This window comes from Capricornis sumatraensis, chromosome 5 (genome assembly GCF_032405125.1).
Source record: "Capricornis sumatraensis isolate serow.1 chromosome 5, serow.2, whole genome shotgun sequence".
In the NCBI taxonomy this organism is placed as follows: Eukaryota; Metazoa; Chordata; class Mammalia; order Artiodactyla; family Bovidae; genus Capricornis; species Capricornis sumatraensis.
The window spans coordinates 118429145-118453654 of record NC_091073.1 but is presented as its reverse complement, the minus strand read 5'-3'; the positions used below and the strand labels follow the sequence as shown (position 1 = coordinate 118453654).

At 57.5% G+C, this 24510-nt stretch overlaps 1 protein-coding gene across 1 annotated transcript; it reads left to right on the top strand.

Moving 5' to 3' along the window:
* The first annotated feature begins 519 nt into the window (after positions 1–519).
* Positions 520–24451, top strand: WDR86 (WD repeat domain 86). The gene is made up of 7 exons (XM_068973247.1): positions 520–595; positions 781–1066; positions 11586–11727; positions 14705–15107; positions 21197–21332; positions 23944–24047; positions 24290–24451. Exons 2-7 carry the CDS (start codon positions 904–906, stop codon positions 24449–24451), a joined length of 1110 nt encoding a protein of 369 aa, XP_068829348.1. The 5' UTR covers positions 520–595; positions 781–903.
* The last annotated feature ends 59 nt before the right edge of the window (positions 24452–24510 follow it).

Here is a 24510-nt window from a genome sequence, read left to right as displayed (position 1 = left end):
ACTTCTTAGGATTCGGAATTTGCACGCGATTCCCCAGTTAAGGCGGACTAAGGGCGCTCTCCAAGGAGGACGGACCCCAGATTCCCCAAGAGTGCCTCTGCAGGGTCCTTAGGGTCCTCGAGGAGCCTGGAGGGAGCCAACTTGCCGCGGGCCTGAGCGAGCTCCCTGCGTGTGCGTCTCCCCAACCTCGACCCTGCAGTCCACCGTGTTCTCCTCCTCGTTGTCCCGGCCTTTGGTCCCGGCGAGGGCGGCGAGGGCTGGAGCCCCGAGGCGCGGGCCGGGCAGCCGGGACGATCGCACGCGAGCCGCGGCGTCCCGGGAAGCAGGCGCAGGGACCGCGGGCTAAGGTCGGTCCTGAGAGATCGGGAGCGGCGGTCGGGGTGGGTGCTGCGGGAGGGCAGGCCCGAGAAGTGGGAGGGGACAGGTTGAGGGGTGGTCTCTGAGGAGGAGCCTGGCTGGACTGTATTGTTCGCCACTCGGCCGCCCGGAGCGCGCGGCGCTGGCCGAGGAGGACGCGCGGGGCGCTTCACTCCCCGGGTTCACCGGTCCCCGGCACCCCGCGCTCTCCAGCGCGCCCCGAGACAACCGTGCGCAGGTGGGTGCGGTCTCCCCCGGGGAGCGCGGGGCGGGAGGCTTTCCGCGCCGGTGGGGCTGCGGCTGCTTCGCCCGTTACGCGGACTCCCTCTGCGACGCAGCCCCTGCGAGTCAGCTGGCCGGGAGGCCGGGTGGGCGCACGGTAGCGAGGGTTCCCCGCCTCACCCGCGTCGGGTGCCTCCGCAGGAGCCGGGAGCCGAAGGCCCCGCGATGGCCTCGGGACGCAGCCGCAGGGAACCGCCGCGAAGACACCGAGGGGCCCCTCCCTAGCGGCGCGCAGCCTCCTCCGAGGGCCCCCCCACCCGCGGGATGGGGGGCGGAGGGTCTGCTCTGAGGGTCTGCGCCGACCACCGCGGGGGCATCAACTGGCTCAGCCTGAGCCCCGACGGACAGCGCCTGCTGACGGGCAGCGAGGACGGCACGGCCCGACTCTGGAGCACCGCGGACGGCACGTGCTGCGCCCTCCTACAAGGTAGACCCGCCCGGCCGCGTCCTCCGACCGCTCGCTCTGCCCTCCTGTCCGCCTCTCGCCAGCCTCTGACCTGTCCGCAGACCCCTTCCCCCAAGTCCAGCGCGCACGCACCGTGGACCCTCGTGGAAGAGCTCCCCCGGTGGGGGGTGAGGGTGGGCGTGCAGAGAGGTCGCGATCTCCGCCAGCGAGGCAAGGGGCGCGGCGGCGAGGGGCGCAGTGTCCGATCAACAGCTGGGTTGAAACCATTTCCATCACCGCAGTGGTGACAAACGGAAAGAAAACTGCACCTCTGTCCCTTGAGCTGAGCGTCGCCCTGCCTTCTCTCTCGCTGGCCTTGTGACCTGTGGCCGGATGTTTCCTGTCCCCGAGCCTTTGGACATAGCAGGGGCTGGGTCGGCGGCCTGGGCACTGCGGCGGCGGAGGTGCTGTCTACATGGTGTGGTACTGAGCCCATTTGCGGAGGCGGGGAGACTGAGGCACCGAGTTAATTAAGTAGCTGGCGGGCGGTTTACGCAGCCCCACCCCGCGGGGAGGGGCAGAGTCGAAAACCCCCTCCCTCATGCGACCCCTCCCCCCCCCACCCCGGCCCTGCTCTCTCTCGCTGCTTGGTCTCCTCTGCAATTAGGAAACGCCATGAAACGGCAGGAGATACACTTCGGCATAAGTATTGCTTCATAGAAGAGCCCTGCGGATACACCCGCACCGATTTATATTTGTGTATTTACTGGAGGGGAGGTGGATGTTTTTCCCCCTCCTGGGGGCCTGTCACATGCCTGCAGCAGCAGACTGCCAGGCCCCTCCGCTCTCTGAGTGGCCCCTGTAGCCCCTGGCAGAGGCACCAGGCTGCCTGCCGTGCGCGCAGTTGTTTGTCACCGCGGATTTTTCCACCACACTCAGCAAATCCTGGGTGGCCTGCCCGGCGCCCCCCTCGCCCCCCACCCCGCCCCTCCTCTCCCCTCTCCCGCCCCTCCCCCGCCTCCTGTAGCCACGGGGAGGAAATTAGCTTCAGGACTGGGTGCTCCTGCCCCTGCTGGTTTTAAACGAGAGCAGTGAGGGTAACTGTTTCAAGGCTCCGGCGGGGTGCAGTTTGGCGCTGCCTGCTCTTTGGGAGGCGGTGTGGGTAGTGGGGAGTCCGCCGCCACTCGCAGACAGTCACACTTGGCCAGATGTAGATCTGTTAGAAAATTTAAATCCAGTTGGTATTGTTTCCCAAGTGCGACACTTTTATCTGGAGGGCTTTCAGAAATGCAGATTCCCACGTCTGGGTTTCACTGAGCCCTTGGGGTGGCACTCTAGAATTGGAATTTCTTTCTTTATTTTTGGTGGTGTTGGCCTTCCCAGGTGGCTCTAGTGGTAAAAAACCCACCTGCCAAGGCAGAAGACACGGATTCCATCCCTGGGTCGGGAAGATCCCCTGGAGGAGGAAATGGCACCCCACTCCAGTGTTCTTGCCTGGGAAATCCCATGGACAGAGGAGCCTGGCGGGCTACAGTCAGTGGGGTCGAAGAGAGTTGGACACGACTGCAGAGACTTAGCACACACTGAAGCCGGGTCTTCCTTGCGGGCTTTTCTCAGGTTGCAGCGATCGGGGGCTACTCCCCAGTTGTGGCGCTCAGGCTTCTTGCTGCCCTGGCTTCTCTTGTTGGGGAGCAGGGTTTCCAGAGTTCGGAGGCTTCAACGATGGCCCTGTGACATGTGGGATCCTCCCAGACCAGGGATCAAACCTGTGGCCCCTGCATTGACCGGTGGATTCCTTACCACCTGGGCCCCCAGGGAAGGCCCAGAACTGGCATGTCTAACACACTGCAAAGTGGCTCTGATGGTCAGCTGGCCTGGGGAGCCCCACCTAGACTCTCTGATTGGGGGCTAGTTGGGGGCCGTCCCACCCGACAGGAAAATGCTGTCAAATGAGATAACTGCTGCCAAGATCCTTTCTATCACGACTGAGTCTTATGTTATAAAGATTTGCACTTCAGTTGTCAGGGACAGAGGGGACTTTCCTTTTCCCACAGTTGCACTCATTGGCTTGACTTGTAAGAGACTCATTTTGAGTTTGTGATGATTCTTGTGCACCCCCCCCACCCCCGCCCCATGGAAGGCAAGGAATTGCCAGCTCCACTCCACACCATAGGATATTTTTGGATCAGCGAAGTACTAATAAGATGTCCTGAAATTTTAGTTTCTATATTTTATCAACACTCTTCTAAGTACATATTTTCTTCTGTTATTAACCCTTACAATTATGAGATGATTAGACTTGACACCAGTTTATTTATTTTATTTATGGGCTTCGAGGTGAGGCTTATGGGACCCTACTTCCCTGACCTGGGACCGAACCCACGCCCTGGGCAGCAGATGCTCGGCATCTCAACTGCTGGCTGCTGCTGCTGCTGCTAAGTCGCTTCAGTCGTGTCCGACTCTGTGCAACCCCATAGATGGCAGCCCACCAGGCTCCCCTGTCCCTGGGATTCTCCAGGCAAGAACACGGGAGTGGGGTGCCATTTCCTTCTCCAATACATGAAAGTGAAAAGTGAAAGTGAAGTCACTCAGTCGAGTCCAACTCTTCGAGACCCCATGGACTGCAACCTACCAGGCTCCTCCATCCATGGGATTTTCCAGGCAAGAGTACTGGAGTGAGTTGCCATTGCCTTCTCCACTGGACCTCCGGGGAATTCCCTGTTTATTAGTTTTTTAAACTTTATTGAAGCATAGTTGGTTTATGATGTTGTGTTAATTTCTTCTGTACAGTAAATTGACTCAGTTGTGCACATATAGACTTAAATATATTCCTTCTCATTTTCTTTTCCATTATAGCTTGTCACGGAATGTTGACTGTAGCTCCCTCTGCTATTCAGCATGGCCTTGTTTAGCCGTCCTGGATACGATAGTTTGCCTCCCCGATCCCAAACTTCCACTCCTGTGCTCCTCAATCTCCTCTCCCCTTGGGCAAACACAAGTTTGTTCTCTGTGTCTGTGAGTCTGTTTTTGGTTTCCTAGATGCGCTGATTTGGGTTGCGTTTTAGATCCCACATGTAAGCGATTGCATATTGTACTCGCTTAGTCTCATCATCTCTAGGTCCATCTATGCTCCTGCAAATGACATTATTTCATTCTTTTTTTTAAAAAAATTTCTTGGCCATGCCCTGTGGCAAGTGGGATCTTAGCTCTCCTGAAAGAAAGTGAAAAAGTTGCTCAGTCGTGTCCGACTCTTTGCTACCCCGTGGACTTAGAATATTCCAGGCCAGAATACTGGAGTAGGTAGCCGTTCCCTTCTCCAGGGGGATCTTCCCAACCCAGGGATCGAACCCAAGTCTCCCGCATTGCAGACGGATCCTTTACCAGCCGAGCCAGCAGGGAAGCCCAGGGTAGACCCCCTATCAGGATCGAATCCACCCCCTCTGCAGTGGAAGTGCAGAGTCTTAAGCACTGGACCTCCAGGGAAGTCCTATATTTCATTCTTTTCATGGCTGAGTAATATTCCGTTATATATATGTACCACACGTTTACCCATTTATCTGTCGATGGACACTTAGCTTGTGCCATCTTGTCTTGGCTGCTGTGAACAGCGCTGCCCTGATGACACCAGCTTATTGATGAGGCAGACGAGAGGTGCAGATATTTACCGACATGCTACACGTTCTAAGTGTTTTCTGCATACTCACCTCGTTGAGGCAGGTACTGTTGTCAACATCCTCGATGCACATTGTGGTTGCAGGGGTTGTCCGGGGTCACGTAGCTGGATGGGAAGGCTTCTCGCCCTTGGCCTGACTCTTGCCAGGACAGATCTGTAGGACAGGCGTGCCCTCCCAGGGCCGCACGGCTGGTCAGCGGCAGCCTGATCCCTGGAGGTCTCCTGACTCCAGATCCAGGCTCTTTCCACTCCCATTGTGGAAGGTGCCTCATCGAGGTGGGGACCGGGCCCCACACAGCCCTGAGCCCACCGAAGGCAGCTAAGGGACAGCCCGCTGGGGCTCCCTCCTGGGTCTGTCGGGCAGAGCAGACTGGGTTGGCAGTTTCTGCCTTGTGTTTCCTTCCGCAGACAAGCTCACGGTGGCAGAAGCAACTGGGGGCCAGAGGCAGTTATGTGAATCTTGCAGGGTTTAGGGAGCTTGTGCCAGGGGGTGGGAAGAGCCAGGCAGTACCTGGTGGTGGAGGTTCGGCGGGCACACTGTCACCCGTGGGGACCCCTGGAGACTAGGCTGCAAAACCAGTCCCCTGAGCTCTGCCCCCAAGAAACTATGAACCCTTGAACTGGCTTTCAAATGTAATTGGTCAGCTCGCAGTGAGAGAGAAGTCTTAATTGCCTTCTGTAAAGGGAACAATTGTTTTTACTGTAATTCTTCCTGTTTGCCTCTTTTTCTCCTTTAGCCTTTGGGTACCTACTTCTTTGGGGCACTTCACGGGATCAGTGGGAACAACAGCGTTTCCCCCGGTGGCTGTTCCTCTCCTGGTCTGTTCTCACTTAAGTAAGGGACCCAGCCTGAGGTTCCAGCCCATGATGGCTGTTCCCCTGCAAGCTTCCTTCTAACAGCACCTTCTCACCTGATAGGGGTGGTGATTGTTTTCCGTTCCCTGTAGACAAACAGCACACTCCTATCTACTGGAAGCCTGGTGGGCGCCTGCCTGTCTAGATGACCCCTACTTGCTACCAGAAAGCAGAAAGGACCACTGACGGTCCAGAGCCTGAGCTCTGGAGCCAGGCAGCTTGGGCCTGAATCTGGTTACATAACTTCTCGAGCCTCAGTTGCTTAATCTCTGAATTGGGGATGATAAGAATAGTTACCTAACCTCAGAGGGTCATGGTGGGCATCAAGGCAGGGAATATAGAGCTGCTGCTAAGTCGCTTCAGTCGTGTCCGACTCCGTGTGACCCCACAGACGGCAGCCCACCAGGCTCCCCCGTCCCTGGGATTCTCCAGGCAAGAACACTGGAGTGGGTTGCCATTTCCTTCTCCAATGCATGAAAGTGAAAGTGAAGTTGCTCCTTGCATTTGCTGACTTACCCTTCATGCACAAAATGAGAAACAGCATCCCCTGGGCCCTGAACAGTGCTGGCTCCAAAGCTCTTCCGTATTTGCTTCTCGCAAGCCTGTATCATCCCATTTTGTAGATGAGGAAACTGAGGCTGGCTCCCACCATTCTGCTTCTTCCTCTGGGAACCTGACTCCCATGGGTTCCTTGTGTAAGTGGAATTTGTCTTTTTATGTTTTTATTTTATACATATTACTTTGTCTTTTGTGATGGGCGTGTTTCCCTCCACTCAGTGTCCCCAAGGCTGTGACACGGGGCAGAATGTCCCTCCTTTTGAAAGCAGAACCCTCTTCCCTCATGTGGATCTAATTCATCTGCTTTATCCATCACCCATCCTCGGACACTGGCACTGCTTCCACTGACTTTGTGAGTGATGCTGTTGTGAACCTAGGTGTGTAAATCTCTCTCCCAGGCCCTGCTTTCCATTCTTCTGGGTGTGTACCCACAAGTGGGATTGCTGAGTCATCTCATACGTGCTTTTAAAAGGGCACGTAGGCGCCCAGGGGAGACGCTCAGACAGAAACAAAATCATTCTTAGCTTTGTCCTGGTCAAGGAAGCGTTCCGTAAATAAGCAGCCCTGGGTTTTCAGCACGGATGGGAAGGAAGCCCACACTGGTGACTCATTCTCCAGCTCTGTGGAGACCACCGTCCTCGGGAGGAGTGCTCTCCTGTGGGAGCGGATCAAGGAGAATGGGATGGGAGCAGACAGCAGTTTGGTCGAGGTTGTGGGACCAGAGAGGCTGGGGCTGAGGACGGGCACTGAGGTGGCAACAGAGACCAGCGCAGGGGTGGGAGCCTGGTGGGGCATGTGGCCCACACCGCGGTCCCCCGTGGCTTTGTCAGACTCCGTCCATTCCGGCCAGAGCTTCTGTGCTCAGACAGCAGCAGGAAACCAGTGGCCTCTCCCAAATGGTCACTCACGGAGAGTCTCATGAAGGGACTTTGGAAATGTGGGCAGAGGGTGGAAACCGCAGAACCTGGGTCTCATCGGGGCTGACCCTCCCCAGGCGGCCATGGCGCGGAGGGGTCTTCGTCCAGGGAGGCAGGACCCTGGTTTCCGGGCCTTGGGGGACACTTCCTGAACTGGAGGCCCCTCGTAGAGCTCTCGACTGTCTGAGCCCTGATGGCAGTGGGGGACCGCGAACAGGAAACCCCCGGAGAGGGGGGACAGGGAACCCACGGGGGGATAAGTAGCCCACGGGGGGGATAGGGAGCCCCCTGGGGGGGACAGGGAGCCCACAGTGGGGGACAGGGAGCCCCCGAGAGGGGGACAGGGAACCCACAGTGGGGGGATAGGGAGCCTGGGGGGGACAGGGAGCCCAGGGGTGGGACAGGGAGCCCCCAGGGGTGGGGGCCGCAGAGAGCAGCTTGGACAAGGGCAGCGGGCCCCACTGCGCAGACGGAAGACTCCAGGGGCAGCAGAGCTTGTCATGCTGAGCTGAAGGCGGGTTCAGCTGGGCTGTGCCCGCCCCGGGCCCCTCTGCCCCTGCAGACCCTGGTCTCCGGCGGGATGAGCCGCTCCTGCCCATGGAGAGTTACTTCGACTCAACCCCCCAGCACGTCCAAGGGCGTGCGAGCCGGGAGGCCGGGAGGGCCAACTACCTTGGCAGGAAACCCTGAGCCTCAGCATATTCTCTTGAACAAAATAACCACATTTTATCTGCATTCTGCAGCCCTTTGAAAATATTTATTTTTCGTTTGGCTTTCTTGCTTATTCTGCACAATTCCAACAGCTCGTGGCCAAGGCTCTGTGGCCCCCGGGGACTCGAGGGCGCCTCCCGCCTGCATCCTCGGTGACCCTGCCGGGGTGATGGGGCCCTGTTGTTGCTTGGTGGCTTCTAGTCTGTGGGTTACAGCCAGGGGCTTGCTCACAGCCCCCAGGACCCCGGTGCGACAAGGACTCCAAGCCCGGAGGGCTCCCTTGGGTGTGAGATGGCGTCTGGTGCCGGAGAAGGGAACGTGTGCACGGAAGAGCCTTGACCGGTGCAGGGACCCCCGCCAGCCCGGCCAGGCCCCCGAGAGGGTGGAGGGTCAGCCTGGCCCAGCTTCAGAGATGAGCTTTTCCACACTGGAAAACTTCTTTTCATTGTTACCTCTTTCCTTCAAGCCTTGTTTATACTTCTGTTGATTTGCAGTCAAGTGTCCATCGTTGTTGCAACTTCTACAAATCAGAGGAGCGGCCCCACTCTCACAGTCTTGGTCAATGAGTACAGTTCCATCGAGCCGAGGTGCCAGCCTTGGGATTTCAGTGCTTCCCTTGGTCTGGTTGGTGGGTCCACTTGTGCTCTGCCTTCCTGCTGTCAGATGCTGCTGAGACAGGATGGAAGGAGCTTAGATTTTGGACTAAGCGCCTTAGTCTTAGTCTGGACTGGGGGTGGTGCCCTGAGGGGGACTCTCCTAGCCTTGGTGGGCTTTGGGGGACCCCTGTCTTGGTGCTGAGTACTCCCAATCCCTCCTGACGGCAGATCCAATCTCAGGGAGAGCGTGTTGACAACCCTCAAATATTATATAAACATTTTGGTGTTGGCAGAAAGCTGGGCCGCATTTTGCCAAACACATTTTACCCTCAACTTCTAAACTGATGTGCACTTTGATGGAGACAATCTCATATTTACTTGATTCACAAACGTTGTTTTCCTAGAGGCCTGGTATTTGCTATCCAAGAAAATGTTTATTTCTTACTTTTTTTAAAAAAAAATTCTGTTTCTCAGAACCCAGGAAGTTGGGTTCTTTCAAGAGTAATTAAGCTTGAACCCCAGGCCAAAAAAAAAAAAACAGTGAGAATCAGTTCGAAACTGCTCAGGAGGTTCTAAATCCTTGTCTAATTGATACCAGACATTGAGAGGAAATTTTGGAAATCTGATCAATCTCTTTAATATCGTAAATACATCCCTCACATCGTTCCCGTTTTGAGTTCGTCACTTGCCTTGTCTGTGACATAGCTCTGAGGTCTCACATTCCTTTGATTCCATTGATTTTTCTGGTCCCTGAATTCCCCTCCAGTAGAATCAGCTTCAGTTTACTGTTGGACGTGGTTATATTCGAGATGGAAACACTTCTTTTTTTTTTTTCTTTTAAACTTTTATTTTGTATTGGGGTATAGCCATGAAGGACTTCCCCGGTGACTCAGGCGGTAAAGAATCCGCCTGCAATGCGGGAGACCTGGGTTCAGTCCCCTGAGTCAGGAAGATCCTCTGGAGAAGGGAAGGACTACCCACTCCAGTATTCTGGCCTGGAGAAGTCCATGGACAGAGGAGCCTGGTGAGCTATAGTCCATGGGGTGGCAAAGAGTCGGACAAGATTGCAGCAAGTTAGCACACAGGCGTAGCTGATAAACAAACAATGTTGTGAGAGTTTCAGGTGAACCTCGGAGGGATTCAGCCATGTACATACAAGTTTTGTGTCCAGGGACCAAGGGTCCCCAGGGCTACATAATAAGGCTCAAGGCATAAAGGTCAACCCCACAGCCAGGGTGAGAGCCGAAAGATCGGACAACTGCCCCGTGAGAGCGATGGCCAGGTGCGCTTGGCGAGACCCTGGGCTGCATGGCCCTCGCTCCGTCCCAGACCTCCACCCTCGCTCTGCCTGCTTCATCCACCTTCTCTGCCGAGCGCCTGAGTCCTGGCCCCCGGGGCCCCTCCTGCTTGGTGTGTGCCGTCTCCTTGCTCAGACACTTCCTCTTCTCTGGACAGACAACGCAGAGACCCCTCCTTACCCACCACACTCAGCGTCTGCTCTGCTGACCCTTGTCACGCACTGTCCCTGCACCTGTCATGCTTGGCCAACTGTCCCTCCTTCTGGGCTGGCTGTTCTCCTGGAAGGCAAGTTGTTGTTCTTCAGTCGTATCCAACTCCTTGCGACCACATGGATTGCAGCACACCAGGCCTCCCCATCCTCCACTATCCACCAGAGCTTGCTCAAACTCATGTCCATCGAGTGGGTGATGCCATCCAACCGTCTCATCTTCTGTCTCCTTCTCCTCCCACCTTCAATCTTTCCCAGCATCAGGGTCTTTTCCAATGAGTCAGTTCTTTGCATCAGGTGGCCAAAGTATTGGAGTTTCAGCTTCAGCATCAGTCCTTCTAATGACTATTCAGGACTGATTTCCTTTAGGATTGACTGGTTGGATCTTCTTGCAGTCTGAGGGACTCTCAAGTGTCTTCTCCAGCACCACAGTTCAAAAGCATCAATTCAATGCTCAGCTTTCTTTGTGGTCCAACTCTCATGTCCATACAGACCACTGGAAAAACCACAGCTTTGACTGTATGGACCTTTGTTGGCAAAGTCTTTGCAGGGGACGTGTCTTACTTATCCCTGTATCTCTATGTGTTTCCTGTCGATGCCGTGACTGATGATCACACTGGGTTTCCTTGAAACAAGTTTATTATGGCACAAGTCTGGAGGCCCAAAATCAGTGTCACTGGGAAAAAGTCCAGGTTTCCTCTGAAACCTGCAGGGAAGACCACGGTTGCTTTTCCAGCTTCTGGCGACCGCTGCATCCCTGACTGTGGCCTCCTCGCTCCAGTCTTCAGGGCCAGCAGCCTCACGTCTCTGCTCCTTCTTCAGCATGCCTTCTCTGTGTCCTGAGCCCTCCCTCTGCCTTCTTCTGAGGATGCTTGTGAAGGCATGTAGAGCCCATCCTGATATCCAGGGTCATCTCCCCATCTCAAGGTCCTCCTTAATGAGTTGCATCTGTAAATGTGTCTTTTTCCAAGGAAGGTAACATTTCTAGGATCCAGCAATTAGGAACCAGCTTTCTTTGGGGCCAGTGTTCTGCCTGCCAGGGTCTCTCCCCAAACGTAAGGACAGCTCACAGCTAGCGTGTACGCACCCTGCGTAGTGGCCCCGTGACTCAGGCAGCGGCACTCTCCCCGTTTCAGGTGAGAAAATCGAGGCACAGAGAGGGAAATAACTTGCCCACAGGCAGCCAGTAGCAGCACCAGGCTGCTTTCCTGGGCATTCTGATTCCAAAGACCGTGCTGCTGGCCTCTGTTTTTCCTGCCTCTGTAACATGGGGCTCGTTGAATGACTGAGTAAATACAAGGAGCTGAAAAGTTTGAAGAAAAGGAGGGACTTCCCTTGTGGTCCAGTGGCTAAGACTCTGCACTCCCAGTGTAGGAGGCCCAGGGTTCCATCGCTGGTCAGGGAACAAGATCCCACGTGCTGCAGCTAAGACCCGGCACAGCCAAGCAAATAAGCAAATAAATATTTTCTTTTAAAAAGACTAAAAGAAGATGGTTAAGATGGAGGAGGGAAGGAGAGGAGGGAGGAAGGATTCCGGGGCAGGCTGAGTGCTCCCTGAATTGCTCCTGGCTCCGCACGATTCCTGAGAGTCTCCCAGAGTTACAGCTCCGTTTTGAAGCGCTAGTCCCTTCTGGGTTCAGCCCAAACTGCCTGCAAGCTGCTTTCTTCCCTTCCTCCGTGTCTCAAACACGCTCAGGGAGCAGGCCTGCCCCACAGCACTCACATGTCCTCCCCTCGTCTGCAGGACATGAGAGTTACGTGACCTTCTGCCAGCTGGAGGACGAGGCCGCCTTCACCTGCAGCGCTGACTGCACCATCAGGAAGTGGGATGTGCTGACCGGGCAGTGTCTGCAGGTGTTCCGGGGACACACGTCCATCGTGAACAGGTCAGTGGGGCCGGGGGCAGTGAGGACTGGAGACCGAGATGTAGGCTGTGGGGCCCCTGCCCTGGAGGAGCTTAGCTTCTGTGGGGAGCACGTGTGGACATGTGGGGAGGTGGCCAGGAGAACAGGGCGATAGAAGCCCCAGGACAGAAGTGTCCCCGGGTGTGACAAGTGCCAACTGCCCAGGGCTGCAGGCGTGTGTGTGTGTTGGGGGTCGGGGGGGCAGGTTGGGAGGCGGAGGTGCGGACAGGGAGGCATCGCCAACCCTTAGACTAGTGCCTGGATGTCCTCGCTGGCCCTGTGCACAACCGCTCCCAGCTGTGTGCAGGGAAAGGCCTTGGAGGCTACAGCTCCTACCGATGGGAGCAGATTCCAGAGGAAACGGCTTAATTGGTGCCTGATGCTGGACTGGGCGCTTGGAAGAGGAACAGAATGGGGCTTGTTCTGCAGAGGGAGTCGAGGGTGTTTTTCAACCTATCCTTTCCCTGTTGCTGTTGAAAATATCCCAGCCATTCCTTCTCACGGAGGTTTGAGTTTTTCCAAAAATGTATCGAGTTTGGGTCTGAGCTGAGCCATGGAAATTCCTTGCTGATCTGATCGGCTGGACAGTATTTCTGTAACTTGAGGCCGTCTCAAACCCTGCCCCCCCCCCACCCCGCCCCTGAGGGACTGCCTGGTAGTAGCTGGACTCTGGGCACCTGCCCTTGGGCCCTCCTGACCTCACGGGCCGGGAAGGGCACCTCTCTGGGGAGTTAACTAGGCGAAGAACGTGCAACCAGGCGCTGTGGGGGCCGTGGTTGCAGGGGACGGGGACCAAAGGCTGTTTTCAGCCAGTGTGGGCTTTGCGGAGCCTGGGGCTGGGTGGGACCCGTCTGGCCGGCTGGTCCTGCACACAGCGGGTGGAAATGGTGGGCCGGCCTGGTCATTAACAGCCCCCGACGGATGGGTGCTCCCACAGGGCAGGAGAAAGGCTGAAGTGTCTCACTGACTCAGGATGGTGCTGAGAGAAGGACCCCAGTGGGGACCCCGGGAGAGCTCCAGCCCCCGCCTCCTGCAGCTGAGCTCTGATTCCCCTCCCCCAAGCCGCCATCCCCCTTAGCCAGAGCAGGTGGGAACCAGGGACCTGGGAGGCCAGGCCCGGCCAGGCAGGGGTGGAGGAGGGCTGGGATGAGGACTTGAGTCTCAGCTACTGCTGGCCTCTACCCAGCGTGCTGTCCCACTTATTTATTTAAATATATATATATATATATATATATATGGTTTTGAACCTTGAAGAATCTTCATTCCCAACCAGGGATCAAACCCAGGCTCTCAGCAGTGAGTGTTCAGAGTCCTGACCACTGGGCTGCCAGGAAATTAATTCCCAGTAGTGGTCTATCTCGAGAAAGAAGTCTGTGACTGAGGAAGAGTGTGGGCCTGGGGGCGACTCCTCTTGTGAGGCTGGGTGCTGCTGGAAGGGCCGACAGAGGAGGGGGCAGGTGGAGAGGGTCTCATCTCAGGTGACTATATCCAACCGCTCCTCAGAAATGAAAGTGAAAGTCGCTCAGTGGCTGACTCTGCAATCCCCTGGACTATTCAGTCCATGGAATTCTCCAGGCCAGAATACTGGAGTGGGCAGCCTTTCCCTTCTCCAGGGGATCTTCCCGACCCAGGGATGGGACCCAGGTCTCCTGCATTTGCAGGTGACTCCTGAGAAGTAAATCTGCACAGAAATTATGCTCTGCTGAGCACACATGTCCACAGGCAAGCACACGTATGCACTCAAGCACAGACGCACACCCCTCAGGGCCTCCTTTTGAGCAGCTGGCTGTTCTGAACATCTCCGGGTGCGTATTTGCATGGTTACATAGCTGTGCTCCCAAACATCTGGTGTCCCTGGGTGAGGACGTGGCCTTTGCTTCTCAGAGCAGGGCCAGGTGTGTGAGCTTCTGGGGACACCGGTCCGGCCCAGCGTCCCTGCCGTCACAGGCCACGCAGATGTGACTCGGGCCCCTGGGACGTCACCCAGGGTGCCAGGTCATCACTTGCCTTTAGAAGCACCCACGCGGTGAAAACCCCACCTCCCGGCATTAGGGAAGACTCCGGCGCCTATTGAGAGTGTGCAGGCTGCTTCCTTAAAGACTTGTGGGCGGAAGGACCATCCTGGGTGAGAGGTGGGCGGAGGGTCCACTCCGCTCTGTGTCTGTCTCTCCTCCTGCCCGTGCTTGGCTCACAGGTGAGACCTTTTTACGGTTTTAATATTTACATTTTTTTGGCAGCACCACACAGCATGCGGGATCTCAGTTCCCTGACCGGGGATGGAACCCATGCTCCCTGCAGTGGAAGCTCGGGGTCCTAACACAGGACTGCCAGGGAAGTCCCCAGGCGAGACCTTTTGAAAGAGGGGGCGTGAGATGATTAGCCTGCATGCCTGATAGACAGGAGGCCCCCACTCGCTGCAACTAGAGAAAAGCCCACAGCAACAAAGACTCAGCACAGCCAACACATAAATAAACTTCAGAAAAAAGAGGGGTCACAAGGTTTTACTCTGTGGTGGGGGTCCTGACCCCTCTGTCCACACATACATGACACACCCCATTCCAGCTTCAGGCAGCTGCTTTTGGGGGTGAGTGTGTAAATTAGGGTCTGCTCTCATGCCCTGTGAAGTTACACACGGAGTTCTAGTGTATTTTCTGCGGAGAAATGCCTAGTGTACATCAGAACGGGAGTAAGAATCAGGAATATTTACTGCTTGGGAGGCTCTGCTCCCCCACGGCCTCCCCTGGCTGCCTCATTGTCCCTTGAAAAGGGGGTTCGAGATTTCCTTGGCCTTGAGATTTTTCTCCGACTCATGTCTCCCAATTGCTGAGAGCATTTCTGGTTTCTCATCCATCTCCTGGGCTCATTGAACATGTCAGTCACCAGTCACAGGGGACCTTGTGCCGACCTGTCAGGCAGCCCTTTGCTGCCTGACCCCTGACCCTTCCCGTCTCACCACCAGGATCCTGGTCGCTGACAACCAGCTCTTCAGCAGCTCCTACGACCGGACGGCCCGCGCCTGGAGTGTGGACAGGGGGCAGGTGGCCCGGGAGTTCCGGGGTCACCGCAACTGTGTGCTGACCTTGGCCTACGCTGGGGCCCCCTGGGTGGAGGAGGCGGTGGCTGGGGGCCTCCTGGTGACAGGCAGCACAGACGGCACGGCCAAGGTGTGGCAGGTGGCCAGCGGCTGCTGCCACCAGACGCTGCGGGGCCACACGGGCGCCGTGCTCTGCCTGGTGCTGGACGCGCCGGGCCGCACAGCCTTCACCGGCAGCACGGATGCCACCGTCCGCGCCTGGGACATCCTGAGCGGCCAGCAGCTGCGTGTGTTCCGGGAGCACCAGGGCTCCGTCATCTGTCTGGAGGTGAGACCTGCCTGACTGCCGGGGGCCCCCAGCACCTTCCCCGGGTCGTGCTCCGAGCGGCAGCCCACCCTGTGTCCCAGTCAGCTCAGGCTGCGTAACGAAGTAACCACAGAGGGGGCAGCTGGAACAACAGAGACTGGTCGGCTCGCCGCTCTGGAGGCTGGAAGTGCAAGAGCAGGGCGTGGGCAGGGTCGGTTCCTCCTGAGGCGCTCTCCTCTGCTTACAGATGGCCCTTCTGTATCCTCACGTGTCTTCCCTCTGCATCCACACTTCCTCTCGTAACGACACTCGCCACACTGGATGACGTTCCACCCTAGTGCCCTCATTTTAGCTTAATTACCTCTTTTAAAGTTGTTGTTGTTCAGTTGCTCAGTTGTGTCTGACTCTTTGCAACCCTATGGACTGCAGCACGCCAGGCTTCCCGGTCCCTCACCATCTCCCAGAGCTGGCTGAAACTCATCTCCATTGAGCCTGTGATGCCATCCAACCATCTCACCCTCTGTCGTCCCCTTCTACCTCCTGCCTTCAGTCTTTCCCAGCATCAGGGTCTTTTCCAGTGAGATGGCTCTTCGCATCAGGTGGCCAAAGTACTGGAGTTTCAGCATCAGTCCTTCCAATAAATGTTCAGGGTACTTTTTTATTCTTACATCTATCTTGCCCATGCCCCATGATGTGTGGGATTCTAGTTCCCCAATCAAGAGATCAAACTTGCGTCCCCTGCCATGGAAGCGTGGAGCCCCAACCACTGGACCACCAGCAGCTCCTAACTGCTTCTTTAAAGACCTGTTTGCAAATACGTCACATTCATAGGAATAGGGTGAGGGCTGTCGTTCATACGTGAACTTTGTTTCCTTCCTTGTGAGATGAGGATCAGGTCTACCCACAAACTGTGGTCTCTGCATGCCTGCTGTCACTTCCGTGCTGTCCAACTCTGCGACCCCATGGACTGTAGCCCACCAGGCTCCCCTATCCATGGGATTCTCCAGGCAAAAATACTGGAGGGGGTTGCCATGCCCTCCTCCAGAGGATCTTCCTGGCCTGGGGCTTGAACTTGCGTCTGCCTGCGTCTCCTGCAATGCAGGTGTATTCTTAACCCACTGAGGCACCTGGGAAGCCCAACTGTGGTCCATAATTCCTAAATCCAGAAGTTCCCAAAAGAAATGAAGTTTTTTCCTTAGCCTTGGCATCAAAACTCACTTGGCGGCAAAGCCTGGCCTGAACAGACATGGGACTGGGGGTAGGTCAGCTCATCCCACTTCCTGGGAATACCCGCATATATTTCGCTGTGGAAACACGCGTGTGTTCCTCAAGTCCAAAAGCTCCCGAAACAACTCGGGCCCCGCGGTCTGGATCAGGGATCCTGGACCCGGAGCTGTGCCTTCCCTCGGCAGTCGTGAGGGTTTCCTGAGTCGACGGAGACAGGGTGCCTGCCGTGGAGCCTGTTCTTGACACCCGTCAGCCCGTGATACTTGCTCTGAAGCCTCTAGGGATGCGCTGGCCACTCTCAGTGAGCATATCTGCTGGATGAGGTCCCTCCCTCTGTTGAAATATCAGGGTCTGGGTGTTCCTGGTCCCGGTTGCGGCCAAGGCCTCTTCCCTTCTCCAGGCCGGTTCCTGTACACGAGACGAGCAGGTTGGGGTTCAGGGCTTGGTGACACCGAGGCTCTAGGAGCCAACCAGGGCAGCGATGGGGGTGTGTCCGAGGTGTCAGGAAGCAGCGTGAGGCCGTCCCCTGGAGAGCAGCGCCAGGAGGCCCGATTTTGGGTTCTGGGGGTGAAGGGCAGCCCTGGAACCCCAGGACCAGTGGAGTAGAGGAGGTCTCCACTCTGCTTGGACAGAATGACCTCTGACCCTGGTGAACCCCAGAGTGGCCATGTGTCTCTGGTTGTATTAATACAAATGGTGTCTTTCTAACTCAAACCCTGGTTGAGGAAGACTGGTGATGGCGTGGGTGCTGAGCTGAGAGTTGGCTGCCTGGTATCTTTTTTTAATTAAAAAAAATTTTTTTTTATTGGAGTCTAGCCCCTTGGGGGGCTGCCCTGGGTACACTGTGCCTGGTCAGGCCCTTCTGAGCTTGGAGATGAACTTGTGGGCCGCTTTTTCAGAGGCTAGGAGAACAGATGAACCTGCCCCTGAGCCATGGGCCTGCATGGATGTGGTATCCACTGTGGCATCCTCCACCTGCAGCCCACTCGGCGGAACATTCTGGGAGCAGAGGCGGGGCCCGAGAAATCGGCCAAGACCCGCGGGGCCTCTGCCTTTCTCCTTCACTAGGGGACGTGTATCCAGGGTCAAGCGAGCCGGCCCCAGAGAGTTCCAGAAGCCAGGTCGGGGTGGAGCCAGGTGTGCACGGGCCTCCTGTGGAGAATGTGGGCCAGAGCAGAGGCCAGGGCTCACTTCCAGTTAGCAAATTCAAGGTCAAGCCTGCCAACCACCAAGGGGGCTGCTCCCTTACCCCCGCTCTTCCCAGAAGCTCCCAGGGTCTGGGCTCAGGTGGGTGGTCCTTGTGAAGAAAGAGAAAGTGGAGAGTCTTTCCTGTCCTTCATATGTTATGCTTTTTAAATTTTTCGTTGTGAAACATTTGAACCATGAAGCGTAGCAGACGCTAAGACAGACTCTGTGTGGCCGCCTCTTGAAACGAGATATTAACACTCTGTCATGCTTAGTTGATATCTTTTTGAAATACTTTATTCTTTTTATATTTAACTTTTTAAAATGTAATACACACAAAAGTGTACAAAATGGATTATACTACTTCATGTCTTTTTAAAGAAATATTTCAAGGACAGCCAGACAAGGACAGGAAAGGTGCCATTAGGTGTGGGGCAGTCCGAGGGTGGTGGGGTGCCTGCCTGACCACCCGTGCCATTGTTGGGGGCGCTCCGTTCTTTTTCTGCAAAAGCCCCTGGGTAGGGGGGTGTTTGGGGGCAGAGGTTGCTATTGCCTTTTAGGTGTACGTTCCAGCTCCTAGGTTCCACCAGGCTGCCGACATGATTGAACTGATCCTCACGATGGAGGTTAATTTTTCTCATTTGGTACACAAAGCGATGGAAGCTCAGCACGGGTTAAGCAACTTGCCCAGGGTCTCCCAGCTGGTAAGGGTAGAGGCAGGATTTGAACCCAGGGCTGAATGTGTAACCTGGGCTTCTAACAAGCAGCTTTTCAGGGTGTGTCAGGGTCACACGATGCTCTGCACCTGGCCCTGCGCGCCGCCTGGCCCTGGGGATTCTCTCCTGCTGCTCCGGTACAAGGCCTGTCATGAGCCAAGGCGAGGGTGAGGCCTGCCCCCGACGCAGGGCCATGGGCGCGGACCCCTGGGCTTGCGGGCCTCGAGCTGCCCTCTGGGCGATCACCCTGCAGGGAGACAGCCCCAGGTCCTGTCCCTCGGAGCCGCCTTGGCTGCTGGGAGTCTCACGAGACCGGCCCTTGGGACTCACCCTGTCAGGTCCCTCCTGCTGTCTCCATCTGCCTGGAGCCGCCCTGGGCTCCCGTGCTGCCCCCCGGGGGTCCTTTCAGGAAACCAGCCCAGGCAAGCCGTGAGGCGTCTGCCAGCTTGTCAGCCTCTGGGCTCGGGGTTTGTGCTTTGAAAGTGTGCTGCTTGGTAGTTTCTTTCTTTCTTCCTTCTGTAATTAATCATGTGTGTATTTTCAGCTGGGTCTTTGATGCTCTCACTGCGGGGAGCAGGGGCTACTCTTGGTTGTGGTGCATGGGCCTCATTGCGGCGGCTTCTCTTGGGGCGGGGCACAGGCTCTAGGGCAAGAGGGCTTAGGAGTTGTTGCTTATGTCTTAGTTAGAGGAGAAGGGGACGACAGGATGAGATGGTTGGATGGCATCACCGACTCAATGGACATGGGTTTGGGTGAACTCCAGGAGTTGGTGATGGACAGGGAGGCCTGGCGTGCGGCAGTCCACGGGGTCACAAAGAGTCGGACACGACGGAGCGACTGAACTGGACTGATGGGCTTAGTTGCTCCATGGCAAGTGGAAGCTTCCCAGACCAGGGATCAAATCCGCGTGCCCTGCACTGGCAGGCGGACGCCCATGCACTGCGCCACCAGGGAAGCCCCTGCTTGCTGGCTCTGGGGCACATGCGCCAGGCCCTGCAGCATCAGGACCCCTGCTTTGAGCAAGAGGCGTCCTCCCTTTGCCACAGCTGCTGTGGACCCTCCGTGCCTCCTTTGTGGACCAGAGGGGGCAGAGGTGTGGAGGCCGTGGGGCCCAGACCCACCACTGGGGTCTCCGCCTCACATGCTCCCCTTGAGAGGTCTGGGAGTCCTAGTGGGCAGTCTGGAGAGTATGGTCACTGGAGGTCCGGGCTGCCTCTGGGAGGGAAATGGGGGGGGACAGTCAGGAAACACGGGGGCCAGTGGCGATCAGCTGGGGGGCAGGAGGCAGACGGTGCTGGGCAGCTCGAGGAGGGGCCCTGGAGGGCGGATCTCCCATAAAGAATGAGGGGGATCCACTTGGGGGCACCTCCCGGGCAGAGAGGACTTGTAAAGGGGAAGACGATGTGTGTCCAGGGTCCTCTAGGGACAGTGGGGACATAGGAGCCTGGGGAAGCTGGCCACATCCCAGACTCCATGTACAGGGCCCGAAAGGCCGAGAGCAGGTGGGGGCGCCAAGCAGGAGCCCTGCCGCCATCAACGGTGGCACAGACGGAGGGAGGACTCAGGTGGGGTTCTGGATCCTGCTAGAGCGCTCGGGCAGGCCTATGTCACCTTGGCCCTGTCCTGGGAGAGTGGACGCCAGTAAGAGAAGCCAGAGGCCAGGCTCCGTTGGCTGGGCTGGTCATAACCCCAGTAGGACTGCAGGGCAGGGCCTGGGAGGCACAGGCCCGGCTGGTCGCCCACTTAGTCCACAGGAAACCCCCGAAGCCTCTGTCTTAGCGATTTGCCCAAGGCCAAGTCTGACCTGTGCGGTGGCTGGGGTGGGAAGAGGAGGTGGGCCAGAGTCCTATCCTCCGGGATTTAAACTAGGAGATAATAAGGGGCCACTGAGTCAGGAGTGGGCGGTGGCAACGTCAGGAGCGTGCGCTCCGCCCACCACCCGTTGTCCCCGAAGGGCCTCCTTTTCCCTAAGCCCCAAGGGGTTCCAGGCCCCAGCAGTGCAGTCCCTGGCTCTCTCCGGGGCTTGTCGCCTGCCCCTCGTCCTCCTGGGCTCTGCCAAGTGGAGGAGACCTGGTGCCATAGCCAGCTAGTGGCAGCTGGGGACCCGCCCACCGGCACCTCCTCACGCCCCCCTGCCCTTGTCTCCCTGGGCCATTCCTCACCTCCTGCAGGGTTGTGAGTGCCAGGGGTGTGAGTGCCACTCCAGCGGGGTGAGGGAGGCATGCGGGAACCGGGAAGCCTGTCTCCAAAGGCGGGGGCCAGGACCTCGTGATGGCCCCTGGGTGTCCAGCTCTGGTCCCAGCAGAGGGCTACCTCACATGCCACGGCCAGTCAGGTTATTTCTAGACCTTTCTCTCTCCTGCGTGCCCTCCCTGGAGTGGAAGTCCAGCGTGAACGCCCTCCCCTGGGAGCTTTTTTCTCAGCTGGGATGATACCGGGACCTGCAGTAGCTACAGGTGGATTCCCATGACCTTCCCCGGGGCCCAGGCTGTTCCACAGTAGGAAATGGCTGACAAGAAACCCCTGGTGGTAATGGCAGCAGCGGCAGCCGGCATTTCCTGGCCCCTGCAGTTAGGGTGCTGAGCGCTGTGTAGTTGGGTCTGAGCCCCACGAGGAAGGGGCTGGCGGGGTCCTCACTGTGGGTGAAGCAACTGAGAGTAGAGTCAGTGACTTGGCAAAGGGCCAAAGGCCAGTGAGACTCTGCAGCCAGGTCTGTCTGATGCCTGCAAGCCTGCCTGACCCCCACTGCCCTGCAGAGGAGGTGGGGGGTGGGCAGTATGACCTCGGGCACCAGAGTGGGCGACCGGGTGGGACCCCCGGGCAGGACCCCCGGGGAAGGGGCATTTCTGGCTCACCCACAGTTTCTCCACTAAGACCTGCACGTGCCCCTCCCCGCTTACACAGAGAGGTTTGGAGGGGCTTCTGAGCCGGCCCGCTGTGTCTGGTGCCAACCCTCCCCCCCACACCCCCCCTCCCTCGCAGCTGGTAAACCGGCACGTGTACTCGGGCAGCGCCGACAGGACAGTCAAGTGCTGGCTGGCAGACACCGGCGAGCGCGTGCGCACGTTCACGGCCCACAGACACAGTGTGAGCGCCCTCAAGTACCACGCGGGCACCTGTAAGTGACCCCACGCTCCCCAGAGCCCCGGCCTGCCTGTCCCGTCACGCCTCACCCCCCAGCACGTCCGCTCTCAGCCAGGCCTCTCTGCTTCCGCTGACTCCACTCTGCCCTCCTTGAGCCTCAGCTGCAGCTTAGTTTGGGTGGCGGCCAGGAGTGGCAGTCGTGCCTCCTTCATGCATGTGTTTGTTCCTCCAGCCAAACAAGTTCCAAATAAGGGTGTGGGGGCCTCTCCCCACCTTTACCCACTACGATGTACAGTGACCTGCATGTTCAGAGAACCTCAGGTTAAGAGTGGTCTCAAGGGCACATTCTAATTCTTGAGTGAGACAGTGACACTGCTTAACTCCAGCCAGACTTGAGGGGCCCGTGGGTTTAGCTTCACTTGACATTAGGTTTGACTACAGATAAGAGAAAATCCAGATAACAGGGAATTTAAATGAGATAGTGGTTTATTCTTCTCTCAGGTAGAAGAATTTTAGAGTCTGGTGATCTAGGCTGAAATGGATGGCTTCACAAAGATGTTAGACACCCAGTTTCCTTTCTTGACTTTGCTTCATCATCCTTAGTACATATCATCTATCTTTAAGGGGGGACTTCGTGGTTCAAGAGAGCTGCTGGTGTGCCAGCCATCATGTTTTAGGCGAGCAGGAAGAAGAGGAGGAAAGGGCAAAATGTCTTCTAGATGAGTAGACCCCTTTAAAGATCTTTTCTGGAAATTCCACCCAGAAACTTCGGCATACATCTCTCTGACTACTGCCTATAAAAGAGACGGAATAATAAAACCTCTTACTGGGGATACTGCTGCCAGGACTAATCAGAGTTATTTTGGAAGGAAAGAAGGGTAGAGTGGCTTACTGGGGAGTCAGCAAGCACTCTGTCCCGCAGATCTCAAACTCTCACATCTGGGCTTTCCTGGCTCTCTCCAAGTGGCTTGCCATATTTACAGCCCAGACACACCCAGAAGACAGGCATTGTGCTGGGAAACCAAAACGCACAACCTGACCACTCCTAGATGGGAGTGGGGCCCCACGTTCCTGGACATTTCTTTCCTAAAACGATCCCCAGTGTTATATTTTTCCATCAGCACCCTTTTCCCAGTTATTCTCTCTCTCTCTCTCTCTCTCTCTCTCTCTCTCTCACACACACACACACACACACAGCAGCAGCAGCAGCAGCAACCACCGCCAGAAGCCAGCCGCACATGGAGCTGAGCCTGAGAACTGTCCTTTTAGCGCAGGAATGAGGGAGCCGACTGGGCTGGAGGAGGAGTCACAAAGGAAAATTCAAGCGGACTTCACAGCACAGGTGTTAAATGAAGATAGAACAGATTTCCAAAAATAGTGCCCAAGATGCCCTGAGGACTTAGGTGTCTGATGCACAAAGATGAACCCCCACCGCCTCCTGTTTTCTGTGTCCAAGGCTCTAAGTGTGATTATGGCTCTGCTCCTGGCCAGGGTCTCTAATTTACAGAGAAGAACGTTGCCCAGAGCGCCTCCCTGTGGCAGCAGCTGGAATGAAACCTGCGGCTGCAGCAGATCCCATAGACCCTACTTGCTTGCTGCCGGCTGTTAAGGAACTTGGCCGTTGGTCTTTCCCACAGGCTGCAGGATAATCAGACCAAATTCCAGACCCTCTTCCCACACTCAGGATGCCCAGCAACACTGGTGGAAGGGGCGGCTGGAAAGGAACTGAAAAGGCTGGCAAACAAAACTTCCCTTTCAGGCCCACATTCATTAGCTTTAGCAGAAAACCTGGGAACGGGCAGGTGACACAGGAAGCGGGAACAGGGAGCCCCCGAGGGTGCTTCCTGCGGCTCACTCAGGCCGCTGGGTGGCTGTAGCAGATGGTCGGTACCACACTCAGGGGCACTTCCTGCTGCAGCACTGAGGTCCTCTGGCCGAGGACGACTAGGAGTTGATGGAAAAGGAGCCCAGCGCCCTTGTCCCCAGGTGGGACAGCTCAGACAGCCCTTCTCTCAAGTACCCCAGCAGTCACCTACCTGCTCACTAACACACCTGCATAGGGAGTCCCTGTTTGTCTCCCCACTTCTTGGAATGCCCTGCCAGATGAACAGTTTGCATTCAAATCCTAGTGTCAAGGTCAGCTGCCGGGAGAACCCAGGCTAAGGTAGTAAGTGGACAAGGGAGTTCCTCTGGCCAGTGCTCTCAGTGGGATCCCTGACCGTCATCAGCATCACTTGACTGGAGGGTTCTTAGGCCCCACCGCAGACCTCCTTAAATCAGAAACTCAAGTGGGCCCAGCCATTTGTCTCAACAGGACAGGGCAGACTGACCCGAAGCCCAAGGGCGGTGGGGCCGCCGCAGCCCTGCAGAGCTGGCTGCGTCCCACGTGGGGCGCCTCGGAACCCCGGCTCCCCATGCTGACCTTGAGGGAACCGTACTAAAGACAGTGAAGGTGCCACCTCCTTCCTTTCAAGGGGCTTGGGTTGTTTGCCATTTGCAATTACGACATCCCCGGGAGGCGAGCGGATGGGCCAGGAGAGGGTCTCCGTCACTCTCCGTCCCCCCGCCCGTCCACGCCCCCACCCCAGCCCCGCGGAGCCCCGAGGGGACGAGGGCGCGAGGCCAGCGGCGCCGTGTGTCCACAGTGTTCACGGGCAGCGGGGACGCCCGCGCGCGCGCCTTCGACGCCCAGTCCGGAGCGCTGCGGAGGGTGTTCCGCGGCCACGCCTTCGTCATCAACTGCATCCAGGTAGGCGCTCCGCCCTCGCCCGGGCCCGCGGCTGGTTGGCAATGGTTGGTGGCGCGCCCGCGGAAGGGAAGGGCTGAGGGCTCCCCCCACCCCACCATCCCGGGCGGCCGCGCGCGCCCGCGGGCAGAGCCTCCCCGGCCGAGGCCGCCCAGGGCTGCGCGGGCCGCGTCCAGGCGAGCCGGGAGCCGGGTCGGGGCGGCGGGGCTTCCCCGCCGCCGGCCGCCCACGCCCCGCGCCCGCAGGTGCACGGCCAGGTGCTCTACACCGCCTCGCACGACGGCGCGCTGCGCCTCTGGGACGTCCGCGGCCTCCCGCCGCCGCGCGCCGCCGCCCCCAAGCGCAGCCTCTCGCGACTCTTCAGCAACAAGGTGGGCTGCGCCGCCGCGCCCCTCCCGCCGGCCTGAGACGCCCCGACGGCGCCCCCCGCCCCCCGGACCGCGAGGGCAGACTGGCGCGGCGGGTG